Here is an 18,984-nt window from a genome sequence, read left to right on the forward strand (position 1 = left end):
TTCTTTCATTGACGTTCGACACCCACCTCTCTTTCACCAACGTTTGACATCCATCTTTTTCCATCGACGCCTGATTCCCGTTTGGCAGCTCCATGGACGCTGGCTGGCTCCTGCTCGTGTCTGGCTGAATCGGGAGGCGATGGCCGCCGTTGGCATTTTGTGAGCGCCCCACGTTTTTGCTCGGCAATTCCGGTAAATGGCCGCCCTCTGGCGCCCGTCCTGCGCCCCGAACTTGGTGTCGTAAGCCAAGCCTGTATTAATTGGGAGTTGTGTCTTGTTCGATGGTGTGAAGGTGTGAAGGGAAAAGCCTTAAAAAAAACTTGTTTTTTAAGGTTTTTTTTTCTTTCGTCCAATATGGTGCCAGACCAGTGACCGATGATGTCACTTTTTTCAAACTATATTTCCCATAAGTAGTTGATCAATTCGTTAAAGTTTTGCATCGATCGGTTAATGGTTTCAACAATTACAGAGAAATTTTATTTAATACTAACTGGATCAAGCGTTGAACTTGTCGAATTATGACGTCATAATGAAGGCACCGATGCCATCACCGTGAACATATCTTATTCCCCTTGGGGAGTACTTGACAATGAGCCATGTGTAAATTTTTTCCATGGAGCTGTTTCGGAGATGTAGAGGTGCTGTTTTTCGGTTTTTCCAAGATGGCGCCTGTACCACATGAGATATGACGTCATAATTATGACAAAAAATTATACAGGAGGAGGCGCACCTATGTGGAAAAATTCGTGTCAATCAGACTAATAGTTGCTGAGAAAATTAATTTTAAAAATGCAGACACGTATGTAAGCATGTACGTACACACATGTGCATGGTACACGCACACGACCGATTGCTTAACCCCGCTTTTCGCTTCATGAGCACAACCCAGGTCGAAAAACCAGTTAAAACCAGTACACATTTTCAACTGGTCTCTATTGGTTCTAATTGGTCTTTAACTGGTCTCTATTGGTTTCAACTGGTACCAGTTAAATTCAGTCAGAATTCCAATTTCCCAGTTGAAAAAACCAGTAGCTCATATTTGTACCAGTTAAAGTCTTACTGGTTCCAGTTGATACCAGTTGCAATGTACTGGTCTCCCAGTTGATACCAGTTGCAATGTACTGGTCCCAGTTGATACCAGTTGCAATGTACTGGTCTCCCAGTTGATACCAGTTAGTTAAATACATGTATTTCAACTGGTAATATATCACTCTATTCCAATTTCCATATTAAAACCAGTAAGAAACCAACTGGCTTTACTGGTACCAGTTGGCTACTGGTTTTCAACTGGTACCAATTGACCAGTAAGCTACTGGTCTTTACTGGTTTTTTGACCTGGGAAGGTAAATATAAATAAATGACTAAATATAGACTATCCATAGTGCATGTTGAGTAGCCAAATCTACCTTGAGTGTGCCATCCTGTTGGTGCTGCCTCAACACACAGAGGCTCTGTTGAAGTTGCTGGCACTCAGCCTGCATCCATCGCATGCGCAGACCATTCGCTTGTAGCTGCCTCTCCATGTCCAGAACCACGTCCCCTGTACCTGTAGAAGACGATGACAAAAGCATTGCTGAAACCTCCACTTTTAGATGCTCCTTTGCTCCTCATATTTTAGATAAAGGAAAGCTTAGTTTGTATGTCTCGGTACAGGGGTTGTACATTTAAGTACGTAAAAGTACGGATTATATCCGTCTTGTTTGACAACTTCCCCCTGCCCCCATTGAGAATGGTTCTGTGGCCAGAGACAGATTTGTTTGGTCTGCTGTTGATGTAGCACAGGCATTAATGGCCGAATGGCCTCTTCCTGCATCAGTTTCTTATTCTTTGTTACGTCTAATTAAAGGGATTTGTAAATTTGGCTATCCCTTTACGTCTAAGTAAAGGGCTGGCCCAATATCCAAATCTGTTCATAATATGATAGGCTACGAGTGTGCCAAATTTGGTGCTTTGCTTACAAAATGCACAATTGTTATGCTAAGTTGCCCCACTATCCCTCAAGTAATGTCTTTAGTCGCATTTTTGACCTAAAATGAAAGAACCCCAGTTTGCAATGCATGTTTGTATTCCATCAATCATCCTTTTTTTTCCAACTTCAGTGCCAATTCACCCCTCTCACCCCTCCCTCTCAAAAGCAACCATCACACTCTTTCCCCCTCCATGCTTCCCTCTCACCTTTCTCAAAAACTCCCCCCTCACCTTTCTCCCTCAACTTTCCCAACTCACCCTTCTCCCTCCAATTACCCCCTCACTCTCCCCTTCTCAAAGTTGCCCCCTCACATCAACAAAGCTGCTTCCTTCCCCTGCCCTCTCTCCTCCATCTCATTACTCCACCTCCTCAAATCCTCAACTGCCTTCTGCCTCCTCTCTTATTACTCCCCACTGTACCTCAACCCAGTACGACAGAGCCTTTTCTCCTCCTCATCCGGCCCTCTCCTCAAGCTCTTCTGCAATCCCCCACACACTTTCAACAACTCTCCTTACCCCCCCATCCTCCCTCGTCCTATCGTCCCCCTCCCTCCTGACCTCCCCTGCACCCAAAGACTCCTCCCCTCTCTCTTCCTTAACAGTGTGGACCTCAAACATCCAGGGCCTTCGCTCAAACCTGACAGATCTTTCCATACAGGTTGCCACTGACAAACCAGACATAATCTGCTGAACAGAAACTTTCCTCCTTCAAGACGTCTCTGACTCCCGAATATCTCTCCCTAGTTACCCTCTCCTCCGGTATGACACCTGCCCCTCGTCCTGGTGGAGGAGTTGCTCTCTTCATCAAAGACTCTATTCCTTACTCTCCATGCACTGCCCTCACTCCCGCACACCCACAGGAATACTTCTTGCTATGGCTTCCCCTCCACTCCCACTTCATGTTTATATGTATGTTGTACCGTCCACCAAACAGTGATGACTCCATTTACACCTCACTATCCGAAAACATGGACCAACTTCTATCCTCTCATCCAAACTCTCTCTTCCTCAAATGTGGTGACTTCATTTGTCATCATGCCAGTTGGCTGGGTATGGGTACCTCTCTCACTTGCCATGGCACTTCAGCAAAAGACTTCTGCAACTCATTGGGACTGACTCAATCGGTGAACTTCCCGACCCGGATCTCAAACAATGGTACTCCATCTCTTCTGGATCTGCTTTTGACAAATTTCCCTGAAAATATGTGCTGTTCTTCCAATGCTCCATTCGGTTCATCTGACCACACGCTTGTCAAAGTAGACATCTCTCTGGCTGTTATTAGAGAACTACCTCAGTGCCGTCGAGTCTGGCATTTCACTTCAGCTGACTGGCAGGGTCTACAAGCAGCCATCAAACTTCTAGACTGGTCTCCCATCACTACTTTCTCCAACATCAACTTGTCCTGGGAAATCTTTCAATGAAATTTGCTCTCCTTCATGCACAGATTTATCCCCCCTCGACTTCAGTTGTCCTACCCTTCCTCCCGCCCATGGTTCACTGAAGCTTGTGGTGAGGCAGTTGTCCTGAAACAACTTGCCTTTGCCTCATGGAAAGCAAATCCAACTGAGGGTAATTTCACTTCCTTCCATAAAGCTCAGAACAAGTCTGTGTCTGCCCTCAGGAGAGCCAGGAAACAATATTTTTCTTATCTCGAGTCTGACCTCTCAAACCTCTCTCCCTCCTCCAAATCCTGGTGGCATCTAATCAAATCTGTTTCTGGTGTATGTACCCCCTCCCTCCCCTCCCTTACCTCAAATGGCCACACTGCTGATACCGTACGTGAAAAGGCTGAATGCCTAAACTTGGTGTTTGCATCTACATGTTGTGTCCAAAACCCATCGCTTTCTGTACCCACCTTACCCAGTCGCACACACCTGTCCCTGGCTCTGTGTCCTTTTCTTGTGAAAAAAAGTGGAGAGCTTGCTGTCAAACCTCAACTCAGATTCTGCAACCGGTCCAGACGAGTTCTCTCATCCCCTCTTCCTGTCAAGACTGGAATGTCAAAGGCAGCATTCTGGGCCCTGTTCATTTTCTGGTTTTCATCAATGATCTCTCTGACTCTCTGGAAAATCCTCTTTTTCTTTTTGCTGATGACTCCACCCTCTGCCATACCATCTGTCGTCTCTCAGACCAGCAAGCAGCAGCTTCTTCGCTCTCTACAGATCTGGATAAAATCACAAACTGGTCCAACACGTGGAACATGTCTTTCAATCCTAACAGATCTCACACTGTCACTATGTCTTTCGGTTTCCGAAAGGACCATTTGGACCCCCCCCTCCCAATCTACTTTCTCAACAATCCTCTTGAAGAAGTCCTTCCATTAATGCTTTTGGGTCTCACTGTCTGCCATGATCTTTCCTGGGAAAGCCAAATTTCCAACCTGGCCTGCAAAGCCAGTCGCCAACTGGGCACCCTCCATCGTGCAAAGTCCTTCCTCGGCCCACCTGAGCTCCTGACCACATACAAAGCTTTCTTCCGCGACCTGATAGAGTACTGCTCTCCCTTCTGGGCTGGTGCTACTGCCTCTCACCTTTCTCGACTTCACGCTGTGGAAACCAAGGCATTTATGATTATTGGTATCTCCTGCGGTGAGGCTGAGTCTTTGAGCTTCTCACTCTCTCACTGCAGGCAGGTCGATGGTCTTTCTGCCATCTACCATCTTCTCTCTGGTCTCGCCCCCCCCCCTGTTCTGTCTGCGATATGTTCTCGCCATATTTCCGCAGGGCGCTCAAGGTCCGCCAGCAACCCCCTTCTGGTGAAACTACCAAAATCACGAATCATTGCTCACCTTCACTCTTTCATTCCTCTTTTTTCCCGCCTTTGGAATAAACTCCCACACTCTCTTCAATCCCATTCATCCCTTCAAATCAGCTATTCACCACCACCTCTTATCTTCCCCCATCCAAAACCACGATCTTTTATACCCCTGTTAATCCACCCCAAACCCACCTCCTTCAAATTCCCTGCCTTCTTTCCCGAAAGTTCCCTGTCACGTAAGGTCCTAAAAGTCCCTGTGGTGTCCATCTTGTTTACCCCATGTTCCCCGCCCCATCCCTCTCCCTTCCACAGATTTCCTAATGTCTCTGTTCCCCACTGTTTTGTCCTTCACTCTCCTGCCACCCCTCCCCCCTGTTGTGTGTTAGCTCTCAGACGAGCCTCAACAATGTATACAAAAAAAAAAAATCAAAGAAAAAAATCCCTTCCTTTCCTCAATTTTGTGATATTTTGTCTTTGTGCGCTGTTTGTATTGTTGTGGTTCTGTTCTGTTCCTCACTTTTTGTCCTTCCCTTTCCTGCCCCTCTTGTCGCATGCCCCCCTTGCTGTGCGTTGTGTGTTAGCTCTCATATGAGCCTCGACAATGTATGCAAAAAAAAGTACAGGAATCTTAGCTTGTATGTCTTATAGGTCGAATGAAATCAGAGAGGAGGAGGCCATTTTGGCCATCATGCATTTTGTTTTAATTACCAGGTCAAAGTTGAAGATAAACTGAAGTCAAACTTCACAAAGTCATGATTTACCAAATCTAATCATCAGTCATTTTTCACTTCAGATGTGACATGAAACAAAAACTTCAATTAACCCATACAGTGCCACCATTGACACAAATCGTTAAATTCGGTTTTATTCAACAAGTGTAGAACTTATTTCAAATACATAATTCAGAAAAGATGACTTGCTCTCCACATATCAATATAACTAGCATGGATTGGCATGCTTCTTGTGCCTCACCACACATCGCTGCAGAGACATAGGCATCTTTGACCATGCCAGCTTTCTCCAGGAGTGAGGGAAGGGGGGAAAGAGTGGGTGTGGGTTAGTGGGAGTAATGGATCAGGGGTTGTGGGGGGATGGTGCAATGGTTGAGGGGGGATGGTGGGGGAGGTCGGTCAAATATATTTTGTGCTCTGACTGAATATATACTGTAAATTATAAATCAGAATTCACAACTATATATATATATATATATATATATATATATATATATATATATATATATATATATATATATATATTGTTGTGAATTCGCGCCCGCCGGCATGCGAACGGCCGCGTAACTCGAATCGCGGCACGTCGCCCACCGGACGGACAATTCTGTCGTGACCCTCTCGGAACAACGCCGGGAGCTAGTCACGGGTGGGGGTTTAACCTCACCACGATCGTGCCAATTGACCACCCGCGCAGAATAGGGTTGCTCGCCAATTTGATCGACCGAAGTACCTGCGCGAATGGTCGACCGGGCGATCGTACCATGCCACAGGCCGACTCAGGACACGAACCGCTTAAGCGGTCTGTTCCGTGCTACAGTGATAACCGAGCGGTGTTATCATCGGCCTTGACGCTTCCGATTAATTACTGGGATGTTGCACCCACTACGAACCCCTTACGTGATGCAAGATGGAGGGTCAATAAAAAGGAAAAGAGACAAAGCAGAGCGGGAACAGTTCAACAAGCAAGCATTTTATTCACACACACACACAGACACGCACGTATATACAGCCATACAGTCAAAAATGCACATACAACAGTTAAAACGGTCATGCAACAAAAGCAAATGCAGAGCTACAACCGACTACGACCGACACACAGCAACACTTACGCAGTTCTACTTCACAGACGGCGCCAACACACACATTTATACAAAAAGCAAAGGAAGGAAAAGAAAGAAAGAAGTCGCGGCTTCCCTTTTATGGCTGGTGAGTCCCTCTCCCGCGACCATCAGCGTGGTCGCGCCTGGCCCCGACCTCTCTCGTGGCCGGCGAACCCTCTCTGGCATTCCCTGTCTGGATGCACAGGTCCACCTCACAACGGGCGCTGCCGCGTCTCCTGTCCGTGCCTTCGTGACAGGGCCGCTCGTCTAGCCGCGGGCGCAGGATCTCTTCCCGAAGACCAACTCTCGACAAAAACCAACCGAAGACCAACCAGACCACCAGCCAAGACAAAAAGGAAGAGGCGGAAGAGGAAGAGGCGCAAGAGCGCCCCGCCCGTGTACGTCTTTTATAGTGCGGGGCTCCGCCCTTCGCCCCGCCCCGTTCTCGGCTCCACCTTCCTTCGAGAGGGTTCCTGAAAAGGGCGTTCCCTCATGCTCTCTCTCCACCCCGCCCCGTGCGGGGGCTGGGGGAGTCAGTTTTTAGCTCTGTGCCAGAGAATTATTCCCCCAAAATGAGACCCCTCCTTCACATGACCTCTGACCTTTGACCTGCATCGCCCCTCCTCCACTCCAAAGCGCGGGGAAGTCAAACGGGGCAAACAGGCGGGGAAACCTGTGCATCCTCGCAGTTCCCTCCTTGGCGCCTTTGTTTGCCATTCGGAAGCGGACGTAGTGGTGAAGATGTGGTAGTTTAGATGGTGGAGGTGGCGTGGTTGCAGTGTGGTTGGCGCTGTGATGGGGATGGCGTGGTTGTTGAGATGCTATTTGTTTGAAATAAAAGATAGAACAGAAAAATGGCTAACTCAAAGCATCACAGCCCGGATGGATCACATAAATTCCCTCGATACAATGGGTTTGGGCTAACTACACATGTACCTATGGAGATATCTCACCTGGGGGCCCTTTATGGTGTAATGCGAATTTCCACAGCCATAACAATATATATATATATATATATATATATATATATATATATATATATATATATATATATATATATATATATATATATATATATATATATATACATATTTTAAGTTATCAGTTAGAGCTGCAAGGGAAAGTCACCACAAATTTGTCAAAAACTTGAATGGAAATTCGAACTGGCAGCATTACACCGCTTCCTTTTTACGTCGTATATTTTCTTTTCCCCATATCTCAATCTCAATTAATCAAGTCAAAGTAACACAAAATTAGCGCTGATGAAGGAAGGAAGGGTTAGTGGGGATAATAAAGAGTACAGTGGGGGGGGGGGTTAAACAGTGAAAGTGACTTGAATTTCCTAGCAATTCCTATGGATGTGACAAAGTGCTGCTATTGAAGGGTCCCCGATTGACTGCAAAATGCTTTTTTGTGTGATTTTTTTAAATACATAGTTGAGGTTTATGGAAGAGGTTTTTTTTGCATTTCATGTATTTAACAGCCAATCAGTGATGTTCAATGGCAAGAAACGACTGCCTTGACAGAAATCACTGGTTAATTCATTGAAGTGGTGCTGTTTCTGATTCTTAGTGGTACAATTGTTACCTCCACCACCAAAGGTGAATGGAGATTATGTTTTCACCCCTGTCTGTGTGTCTGTCTGTGTGTCTGTCTGTGAGCAGGATATCTCAAAAAGTTATGGACGGATTCGGTCGAAACTTCGTGCAGGATGGGTGTGTCACGAGGACTAATTGCTTCAATTTTGGTGAAGATCTGGATCCGGATACGAGAAATTAAATTTTTTTTCAAAGTGATTCTTCACAATGAAACAGAAGACCAAGAAGGAAGCCAAAGAAGTAAAGAGCAAAGATGGAGTCACCAGAAGGAACCTGGATAGGATTCGGGTATCAGCCGCTACTCCACAACCCTCAAACTCATCCAGGTGCAGCCAAGTAAGCCTTACAGAAAAATTTCTGCAAGAATTCACTTCTCCTGAGAGATAGATAGATAAAGAGAGAAATAGAGACTAAAAGAGTTGAAAAAGAAGAAAAAGCAAGAATTCGAATGAATAAAGAGAATTGTGAAAAAAAAAAATTGAAAAAAGTGTGAAAGCAACAAAGAACAAAGATGTCGGGAAGAACCCGGATGGATAGATTTCAGCAGTTACTCCCCAGGCTCAAACGCAGCAACATGTACAAGCTACCAGAGGTCTGTTTGAAAGATGGGGCTAAAACTATATATAGCACAATATTTCAAAACGTTGTGGACGGATTTGGATGAAACTTGGTGGTTGAGTTGGGTTAGGTGACAAGAACAAGCTCATTAGATTTTGGTTAAGGTACGGTTGCAGATCCGGACTATCAGTGGGATACAAAACGTAAACTGTTCAGCCTGGTGTAAGGTATTATATGCACTCCACCGAGTGTTGGTCTAATTTGTTTTTTTAATCACATAATAATGGCCGTTGAAAATGTCAAAAATAATCAGATCTTGTGGTACTCCGTTTTTGAAACTCCGAGTTTAGTTTTCCTTTATGCCGACGCCACAAAACATACTGATCATTGTGGTGTAGCCTGCGGGCATGCAGGGCGGCGCGCACACCTTATATTCCTTGCAGATACGATGACCACGACGACCCCTCCTCCCATCATCATGCCCCGCCCTGCATGCCCGCAGGCTACACCACACTGTACACCACAATCATGTCTCCTGAAATTTGATGTAATGTTGGTGGCTTACTCTCGGCTTGCGATCCAGAAGGCCTGTGCAGCTCGGGGAATGCAACGAGGAGATGTTGCTGCTCCCAACTCTCAGCTAGTGCCGCTTGCAACTCCTGGTGAGCCTTCTCGGTTTCTGCAGCTGCATCTTCCAATATGTGCCTTTCTTGCTCTGCAGCCTGCAGTCGTTCCTGCTTCATCATGTGGATGGCAAGTAAGGTCTTGGAATCAATCTCTTTTGGACAAATGCCTCTTACTCTACCTGATTTAGGTAAGTATTGTAGATTGTGTTCACATTTTATTTTATGGCCTGGGTGGACAGAGGTTGTTTGACAGTTCTCAGAACACTAATGTTGATTTGTAACCAAATTATGCAATGACCTGGATGTAATCTTAAGTTGGAGGTTGACCGCTAGTGGGGCCATCGCTGAGGTTAAAGACCAAGAGGGGGCTTAATGAAGCTAGGTGGTCAACTTTACATTTGAAAACTATAGGGAAGTTGGAATTTGGCCAAGGTACCAGCTCACAGGCCTATGCTTTGCAAAAGATACTGTGAGATCTTTAGTAACCACACTTGTCAGTTGAATACAAATAGATTGAATAGGCTCAGCATTCCTCCCAAAATATACAGTTGTCCATGATATAGTGACGATGACTATAGTGACAAATATACAGTTGTCTATGATATACTGCTAATGACGAAGAGGACACATATAAATCGGATGCAGATACATGCACACAATCAACTGAGCCAGATATCGAATATGAATCTTGGAAGATTTTTTGCCAAAATATCACCTGCAGTTGATCCTGAAGGTTCAGCATCTCTTGCTGTGTCTGGCGATGTTGAGCTTCTTGGTCCTGAGCCTTCTGTCTGACCTCCGTCAGGTCTCTCTGCAACCTTTCGGTCTCAACAGTGAGCACAACTGTTTGTTGCTCTGTCAGGGTTATCTGCTTACTCAGTTCCTGGCAGAATTATTTACAATCATCCAAGTGGCACATTCTATGGTGCTACAGAGGTTATTGAAAACAGTGACTTCATAGACAGCGTTAGTGAATCAGTTAACATATGATGATTATATGATTGCGATAGGATTTAGGACATGCAAGACAAAAATTCCAAAGTATATAAGAGCTGCACATTACAGCAAAGAGCTGCACATTGAGTAAAAGTGAATGAGGGGATCATAAAAAGGAAGATGGATCGACCTCGTTTTGATTCTTGAGTTTTTCAACCTCAGACACCTTTATCTTCATCTCTTCTTCTGCCACAAATATTTTGTTTTGACTCTCTGCCTCAAGGTTGGTGTATTGAGCCCTCAAGGAACCCATTCCTCTTGCCAGGCGGCTAGCTTCATCTCGCGCTGTCTCCAGCGCTGCATTGACCCCTGAGGCCAGCTGTAACTGCTGGATCTGGTGTTGGTTGTTTTCTTCTGTGTGACAGAAGGGCAGAATCAAAGGGGGTGGGTGTGGGGGGGGGGCTACTGGGGACTCAACTCAATTAAAGCAAACTGACGAAATACTAAAGAGAAATGGTTTGATTGATTGAGAAACTTGTTTAAAGAATTTGGTTAAGAAATAAATTCTCATGATATGTCAACTTTGCATCTCACCGAGCTCTTTTGTGATAACATTTTGGACTTTCAGCTTGTCCTGCAACTTGGCTGTCTTCTCCTCTAACCTTTCAAAATCTATGAAATGACAAAGCTTCGATTTTTACAAGCAACTCAATGAATAATGTCATTTTTTATAAACAATAACGTATTTTTCTCCAATTTTTCTGCTTCAACACACCTTTTTTCAGCTCTTCCTTCTCTGCCTCCATCTGTACGACCTTCTCCTCAAGCTTGAGCTTCTCATTCTCCAGCAGATGCTTCTGATTCTCCATTACCTCCTGCACTCTGCGCTCATCCATTGCCAGCTGATCTTTCATCCTCAGAACATTCTGTCTCGTTGTGTCCAGCTCACACTGCTCTTTTTTTCGCTGCTTCCTGGCCTTGGCAACTTGGGTTTGCAGCTGCTCTGCCTGCTGGATGATCTGATATAGGTCATTTACTTCTGCTGTGGCAAGCTGTGAGAGATCTTTAAGGCTGGGAAGGATGGTGGTGCCCATGACGTTTGCCATAAAAGTCTCATTTTGCTCCGCAGTCATTAATAAAGAGGCCTTGCTGGAAGGCAAGTTGCAGCTTTTGCATGTCGTGATCAATGAATCGCTAAACTGTAACGGAGATCATAATGAAGAGGAGCAAAAGGAGCAATATTATATGTATATACACATGATTCATTGCAATGACTATCCTGAGTGAGTAGAAATAGGTTAGAGTTTGAAAGCGGTGAAGCTAGGGTTAATAAATAAATATTGACATCAAAACCTTTACCCGACATTCAGGCCATTAAGCTTCACAAATTTAAAGATATTAATGTCCACTGGTAACTATCACTTGCCACTTGCAGGTTCTTCTGCAACATAGAGCACATCTCGCAAACTTCCATCACAACCTGGCGAGGGGAATTATTTTCATCACCAGATCTGATCGGTGGCACAGCAGCAGCATGTTCAGGTGAATCCGTGCCAATAGGAGTGCCATGATCCACAGTCGTGCCATTGGCTTCTTGATGCGGAATGTCAGTCTGTACCAGCTGAGATTGCTGTAGAATCAATAAAGCAGCAATTAAGGTTCAAATTCTGGTGGAAAATGGCAGATTTTTTTTTTGTTCCATCTTACATCTCTTGTAGGTTGTGGCATTAATGTATGAGAAATATTTATTTGTGTAATAAAATGACTGGCCAAAGTAAATCATGTTTTTTAGCACAGTAAAGTGGAGTCCAGGTATGGGAGATTGTGTGACGTCACAGCAGTATACACAACCCAGCTTGAGTTCTGAAAAATCACATCTTTTAAATGCTGTTCATTATAATTGATGCACTCCCTGCATCAAACCAGTAAATTACTCATTGTGGCTTTCAATGTTGCATTATATCAATCACAGTGACGGCTTCAGAGATTGTCTCTTGTGTCCTCACTGTACGACGTCTCACGTGCTGAGATGGATGAACACTACCATCTTCAAAAAATTTTCCGACAAAGGAGAGAATAGTATTATGACACGAGCATTTTTGCATGAAAATTACCTCCTAAATGAGTTACAAAAACAGGAAATAATTAAATATAGAGTTAATATCGAGATCTACAGAGCAATATTTACCTCTGCCACCGAAGGTAAAGGAGGTTATGTTTTCACCACTTTCTGTCAGTTTGTCTGTCTGTTTGTGTCCAGGATATCTCAAAAGTTATGGACGGATATGGATGAAATTTTGTGCACAGGTTCGGTGTGTGACAAGGACGAAATGATTAGATTTTGGTGAAGATCCAGATCGGGATCCGACTACGAGAATTTTTAAAGTGATTGTTCACCATTGAGAGATAAGGCCAAAAACGATATATAGCACAATATCTCAAAACGTTGTGGATGGATTCGGACGAAACTTGGTGGACATGTTGGGTGTCTGACCTGGAAGAATTGATTCAGTTTTGGTGAAGATGGGAATCCGAATCCGGATCCGGGTCTGATAATTTTCTCAGTGATTCTTCACCATTGAGAGATAGGGCGAAACCGATGTATACCACGATTTCTCAAAAAGTTGTGGACGGATTTGGACGAAACTTTTTGAACACATTGGGTGTGTAGCAAGGACAAATTGATGAAGATCCGAATCTGGATCTGGATACGAAAACTATTTAATTAATAAAGTGATTCTTCACCATTGAAAGGGACAAAAATGATATAACGCATAATATTTCAAAAACGTATTGGGCCTGATACGTTCTCGTCGATCAGGCATTACGTGGCGGAGTTATGCCCTCTACCGAGTGCCCTTCTAGTTCAATATGGAATAAATATCAAGTTATTCAATGCCTAATTGAATATAGAGTTAATATTTTCCACTACAGGGCAGGGCCTATCTAATATTTTTCTGTAGTTTCTACTACTAATTCTACAGGGCCCATCTACCTCCGCCACCGAAGGTGAAGGAGGTTATGTTTTCACCCCTTTCTGTCTGTTTGTTTGTTTGTCTATTTGTTAATTGCCGGAATCCTTCAGATTTCGGCAATTATGTTGGTCGGTTGTGTGTGTCATTCTGTGTGTCCGTCTGTTGGGTCGGCGAAATAGGTGACCCTTATTGTCAGTAATTCTCTGTTTGTTTGGATGTTTGTTCATTTGTCATCAGCATAATTGGTAGTAATCGTGGGAGGATTTTGACCAAACTCGGGTGGCAGGTACATCTTTTGACCTAGTGCTTTGGAAATTGTGATGGTTGCTAGGGATGCTTTGGTTCCCTAGCAACAACCGAAAAACCTTCAAAATCGGTAGCGTTCACGCGAAATCAATTCTGAAAGCCATTATCCCACGTAGGGTTATGAAATTTGGCACGAATGATCTACAGGTGATGCTCTATCAAATATATTCTGGTTTTTGTGACATATGGAATACTTTACCTGCAGCGCCCCCTACAATTAGGATATGCGCGAAAATTGGCGGAAATTGAAGGCACCAGGTGAGTGCATCGATACGAATGAAACTTTTCAGGTTCGTGGTGCTCAATGAGTACTACAACTTTGCCTCAGGACATATTGACCGATTTCGCTTAGGTCAGGGGTCAAATGTCAATTAATACAAAAATCGATAATATGTGAGAGCTGGAGGTGCCTTTGCGCCAAATGCTACTCCTCCTAGGGTTATGGTCGGATGGTCATGAAAATTCACACTAATCGTCTGGAATACATTGTGCACAAACGAACAAGCCGGATTTTCGATTTCCAGCTTTGTTCACCCACAGCACCCCCTCAAACTTTGGGGATTTCCAATTTCAAACCGCATTTTCGGTACTTTTCATTCAAATGGATACCGAGTAGTTATCAGTCGATGGAACTGGATGAGATTTGATATGCATAATCTTAAGATGATTCCCTATCTGCTGTATGACATCCATTTTGCTCTATACCTTATAGTTTCCATGCTTGGCGACCCATCGCCACCTACCGGCTTGTCTGTTTGTTTGTGTGTTTGTTTACCCTGTAGTAGCCACACCATTTCAGCGATCATGACCAAACTGGGCACAGACGTCGGTCATGGTCCAACTTAGACACTTGTCGTTTTTGGTGAATCTAGATCAAAGGTCAAGGTCACCGAAAAACCGAAATTCTTATTTTCGCAATAACGTCCGCTAAAATGGTCGTATCGACTTCAAACCAAATCCAAAATGTGCATCTTCCAACACTGCATCCAACCATATGTCTCATTGGGGTGTCACACCAACACCCTTCTTAGTGGTCGGGGGTCGAATGTCAGGGGGGTCGGGTCAAAACTTTCAAATTGCACGAAAAACACCATTTCAAGTCCGATTGACTTTCAAGTTATGATCATGACCAAACTAAGTGCTATAACTCATTAAACAGTAGCACTATTGACTTATAAGAACCAAATTGATTTCCAGGTTTTTGTGTTTTCAGAGATCATGGAGATATGACAAAGTTATTCCAGCAATTCCTTGCTCAACGAGCAATTTCATTTGTCTGTTTGTTTCTGTGCAGGATATCTCAAAAAGTTGTAGACAGATCTGCATGAAATTTTGTGGACAGTTTTGTGTGACAAGGCCGAAATGGTTCGGTTTTGGTAAAGATCCGGATCTGGATCCGGCTACTAGAATTTTTTCAGTGATTCTTCACCATTAAGAGATAGGGCGAAACCGATATTTAGCACTATATCTCAAAAAGTTGTGGGCAGATTCGAATGAAGCTTGCTGGACAGGTTGGATATGTGACAAGGAAGAATTGATTCGATTTTAGTGAAGATCCGGGTACAGATCCGACTACTAGAATTTTTTGAGTGATTCTTCACCATTGAGAGAGAGGGCCAAAAACGATATATGCACGATATCTCAAAAAGTTGTGGATGGATTCAGCCAAAATCCATCAATGGTGGATATTTTGGGTGTGTGACAAGGAAGAATTGATTCATTATTGGTGAAGATCTGAATCCGAATCTGGATACGAGGATTATGTAAATTTTTAAAATAATTCTTCACCATTGAGAGATAGGGCTAAAAACGATATATCGCATTATATTTCAAAAATGTATTGGGCCAGATATGTTCTCATACATCAGGCATTGCGTGGCAGAGGTATGCACTCTCTCGAGTGTCCTTGTTTAATATGGAGTTCTACAGGGCCAAATTTACTCTGGACTTAATATAGAGTTCTACAGAGCTAATTTAATATCGAGTTAATGTAGAGTTCTACAGGGTCAAATTTAATATGGAGTTCTACAGAGCCAAATTTACTCTGGAGTTAATATAGAGTTACGCAGAGGCTCATTTAATATTGAGTTAATATGGAGTTCTACAGGGCCTAATTTAAGAGTGAGGTAATATAGAGTTCTAAAGGGCCTAATTTAATATTGAGTTAATATAGAGTTCAACAGAGCCTAATTTAATATCGAGTTAATATAGAGTTCTACAGGGCCTAATTTAAGAGTGAGGTAAAATAGAGTTCTACAGGGTCTAATTTAACATTGAGTTAATATGGAGTTCTACAGAGCCTAATTTAATATTGAGTTAACATAGGGTTCAACAGAGCCTAATTTAAGAGTGGGGTAATATAGAGTTCCACAGAACCTAATTTAATATTGAGTTAATATGGCGTTCAACAGAGCCTAGTTTAAGAGTGGGGTAATATAGAGTTCCACAGAACCTAATTTAATATTGAGTTAATATAGGGTTCAACAGAGTCTAATTTAAGAGTGGGGTAATATAGAGTTCTTCAGAGCCTAATTTAATATCGAGTTAATATGGAGTTCCCCAGAGCCTAATTTAATATCGAGTTAATATAGAGTTCTACAGGGCCTAATTTAATATCGAGTTAATATAGAGTTCAACAGAGCCTAATTTAAGAGTGAGGTAATATAGAGTTCTACATAGCCTAATTTAATATTGAGTTAATATAGGGTTCAACAGAGCCTAATTTAAAAGTGAGGTAATATAGAGTTCCACAGAACCTAATTTAATATTGAATTAATATGGCGTTCAACAGAGCCTAATTTAAGAGTGGGGTAATATAGAGTTATACAGGGCCGAATTTAATATCGAGTTAATTTGGAGTTCTACAGAGCTGAATGTAAAATAGAGTTAATGCAGAGTTCTACAGGGCCTCATTTAATATCGAGTTCTACAGGACCGAATTTAATATTGAGTTCTGCAGAGCCAAATTTAAAATAGAGTAAATGCAGAGTTCTGCAGAACTTAATTTAATATTGAGTTAATATAGGGTTCAACAGAACCTAATTTAAGAGTGAGGTAATATAGAGTTCTTCAGAGCCTAATTTAATATCGAGTTACTATGGAGTTCCCCAGAACCTCATTTAATATGGAGTTAATATCGAATTCTACAGGACCTAGTTTAATATCGAGTTAATATGGAGTTCTGCAGAGATTAATGTAAAATAGAGTTAATGCAGAGTTCTACATAGCTTAATTTAATATTGACTTAATATAGGGTTCAACAGAGCCTAATTTAAGAGTGAGGTGATATAGAGTTCTTCAGAGCCTAATTTAATATCGAGTTAATATGGAGTTCCCCAGAGCCTAATTTAATATCGAGTTAATATAGAGTTCTACAGGGCCTAATTTAATATCGAGTTAATATAGAGTTCAACAGAGCCTAATTTAAGAGTGAGGTAATATAGAGTTCTACATAGCCTAATTTAATATTGAGTTAATATGGAGTTCTACATCACCTAATTTAATAATGAGTTAATATGGAGTTCCACAGAGCCAAATTTAATATCAAGTTAATATGGAGTTCTACATAGCCTAATTTAATATTGAGGTAATATGGAGTTCGACATAGCCTAATTTAACATTGAGTTAAAATAGAGTTCTACAGGGCCTAATTTAAAATAGAGTTAACGCAGTTCTACAGACCTTAATTTAATATTGAGTTAATATAGGGTTCAACAGAGCGCAATTTAAGAGTGGGGTAATATAGAGTTATACAGGGCCTAATTTAATATTGAGTTAATATAGAGTTCCACAGAGCCTAATTTAAAATTGAGTTAATATGGAGTTCCCCAGAACCTAATTTAAAATGGAGTTAATATTGAGTTCTACAGAGCCTAATTTAATATCGAGTTAATATGGAGTTCTACAGAGCCTAATTTAATATTGAGTTAATATAGAGTTCTACAGGGCCTAATTTAAAATAGAGTTAACGCAGTTCTACAGACCTTAATTTAATATTGACTTAATATAGGGTTCAACAGAGCCCAATTTAAGAGTGGGGTAATATAGAGTTATACAGGGCCTAATTTAATATCGAGTTAATATGGAGTTCCACAGAGCCTAATTTAATATTGAGTTAATATGGATTTCCCCAGAACCTAATTTAATATGGAGTTAATATCGAGTTCTACAGAGCCTAATTTAATATCCAGTTAATATGGAGTTCTGCAGGACCTAATTTAATATCGAGTTAATATGGAGTTCCCCAGAATCTAATTTAATATGGAGTTAATATTGAGTTCTACAGAGCCTAATTTAATATCGAGTTAATATGGAGTTCTGCAGGACCTAATTTAATGTTGAGTCAATATCGAGTTCTGCAGGACCAAATTTAATATCGAGTTAATATTGAGTTCTGCAGAGCCTAATATAAAATAGAGTTAATGCAGAGTTCTCCAGATCTTAATTTAATATTGAGTTAATATAGAGTTCTACAGGGCTTAATTTAATATTGAGTTAATATAGGGTTCAACAGAGCCTAATTTAAGAGTGAGGTAATATAGAGTTCTACAGGGCCGAATTTAATGTTGAGTTAATATGGGGTTCAACAGAGCCTAATTTAAGAGTGAGGTACAATAGAGTTCTGCAGAGCTTAATTTAATATTGAGTTAATATCGAGTTCTACAGGGCCTAATTTAATATCGAGTTAATATGGAGTTCTGCAGGACCTAATTTAATGTTGAGTCAATATCGAGTTCTGCAGGACCAAATTTAATATCGAGTTAATATTGAGTTCTGCAGAGCCTAATATAAAATAGAGTTAATGCAGAGTTCTACAGAGCCAAATTTAATATAGAGTTAATATAGAGTTCTACAGGGCCTAATTTAATATCGAGTTAATATAGAGTTCCAGAGAGCCTAATTTAAGAGTGAGGTAAAATAGAGTTATACAGAGCCTAATTTGATATCGAGTTAATATAGGGTTCAACAGGGCCTAATTTAATATAGAGTAAATATAGGGTTCAACAGAGCCTAATTTAAGAGTGGGGTAATTTTGAGTTCTCCAGAGCCTAATTTAATATCGAGTTAATATGGAGTTATACAGAGTTTCATTTAATATCGAGTTAATATGGAGTTATACAGAGTCTAATTTAAAATAGAGTTAACGCAGAGTTCTACAGACCTTAATTTAATATTGAGTTAATATAGGGTTCAACAGAGCCCAATTTAAGAGTGGGGTAATATAGAGTTCTACAGTTCTACAAAGTTCTACAAAGTTCTACAAAGAGTTCTACAAAGCCTGGTGTGTTGGCGCAGTGGTTAGGGCAGCGGCTTGGGATCCAAGAGGTCCTGAGTTCAAGCCCCGTTGGGCCACTGAATTAATTCACCAGGGGGTTGACTCAGCCTGTCATCCTTCCGAGGTCGGCGAAATGAGTACCAGTGTACTGGGC

At 42.0% G+C, this 18,984-nt stretch overlaps 1 protein-coding gene and 1 long non-coding RNA gene across 6 annotated transcripts in view; one reads left to right on the forward strand and one right to left on the reverse strand.

Annotated features, from left to right (window-relative positions):
• CCDC157 (coiled-coil domain containing 157) overlaps positions 1-18,984 on the reverse strand; it is a 95,388-nt gene that overhangs the window by 58,476 nt on the left and 17,928 nt on the right. For 3 of the 5 annotated variants that reach the window (XM_085858638.1, XM_085858635.1, XM_085858639.1), the window contains 7 exons: positions 11,701-11,904; positions 11,050-11,473; positions 10,869-10,946; positions 10,465-10,688; positions 10,054-10,221; positions 9,278-9,449; positions 1,407-1,546 (listed from right to left, as the gene is read on the reverse strand). In XM_085858638.1, coding sequence (XP_085714764.1) covers positions 1,407-1,546; positions 9,278-9,449; positions 10,054-10,221; positions 10,465-10,688; positions 10,869-10,946; positions 11,050-11,473; positions 11,701-11,904 — 1,410 coding nt within the window. The remainder of the gene's footprint in view (positions 1-1,406; positions 1,547-9,277; positions 9,450-10,053; positions 10,222-10,464; positions 10,689-10,868; positions 10,947-11,049; positions 11,474-11,700; positions 11,905-18,984) is intronic. The other 2 variants (XM_085858637.1, XM_085858636.1) reach the window with 2 other exon arrangements.
• On the forward strand, positions 9,240-11,944 carry LOC147010880 (uncharacterized). Its single transcript, XR_015052101.1, has 2 exons — positions 9,240-9,374; positions 11,060-11,944. It is a non-coding gene; the product is annotated as an uncharacterized LOC147010880 (long non-coding RNA).

This window comes from Eptatretus burgeri, chromosome 16, assembly GCF_056783735.1.
Source record: "Eptatretus burgeri isolate ZD-2024b chromosome 16, Ebu_testis_v1, whole genome shotgun sequence".
NCBI lineage: Eukaryota > Metazoa > Chordata > Myxini > Myxiniformes > Myxinidae > Eptatretus > Eptatretus burgeri.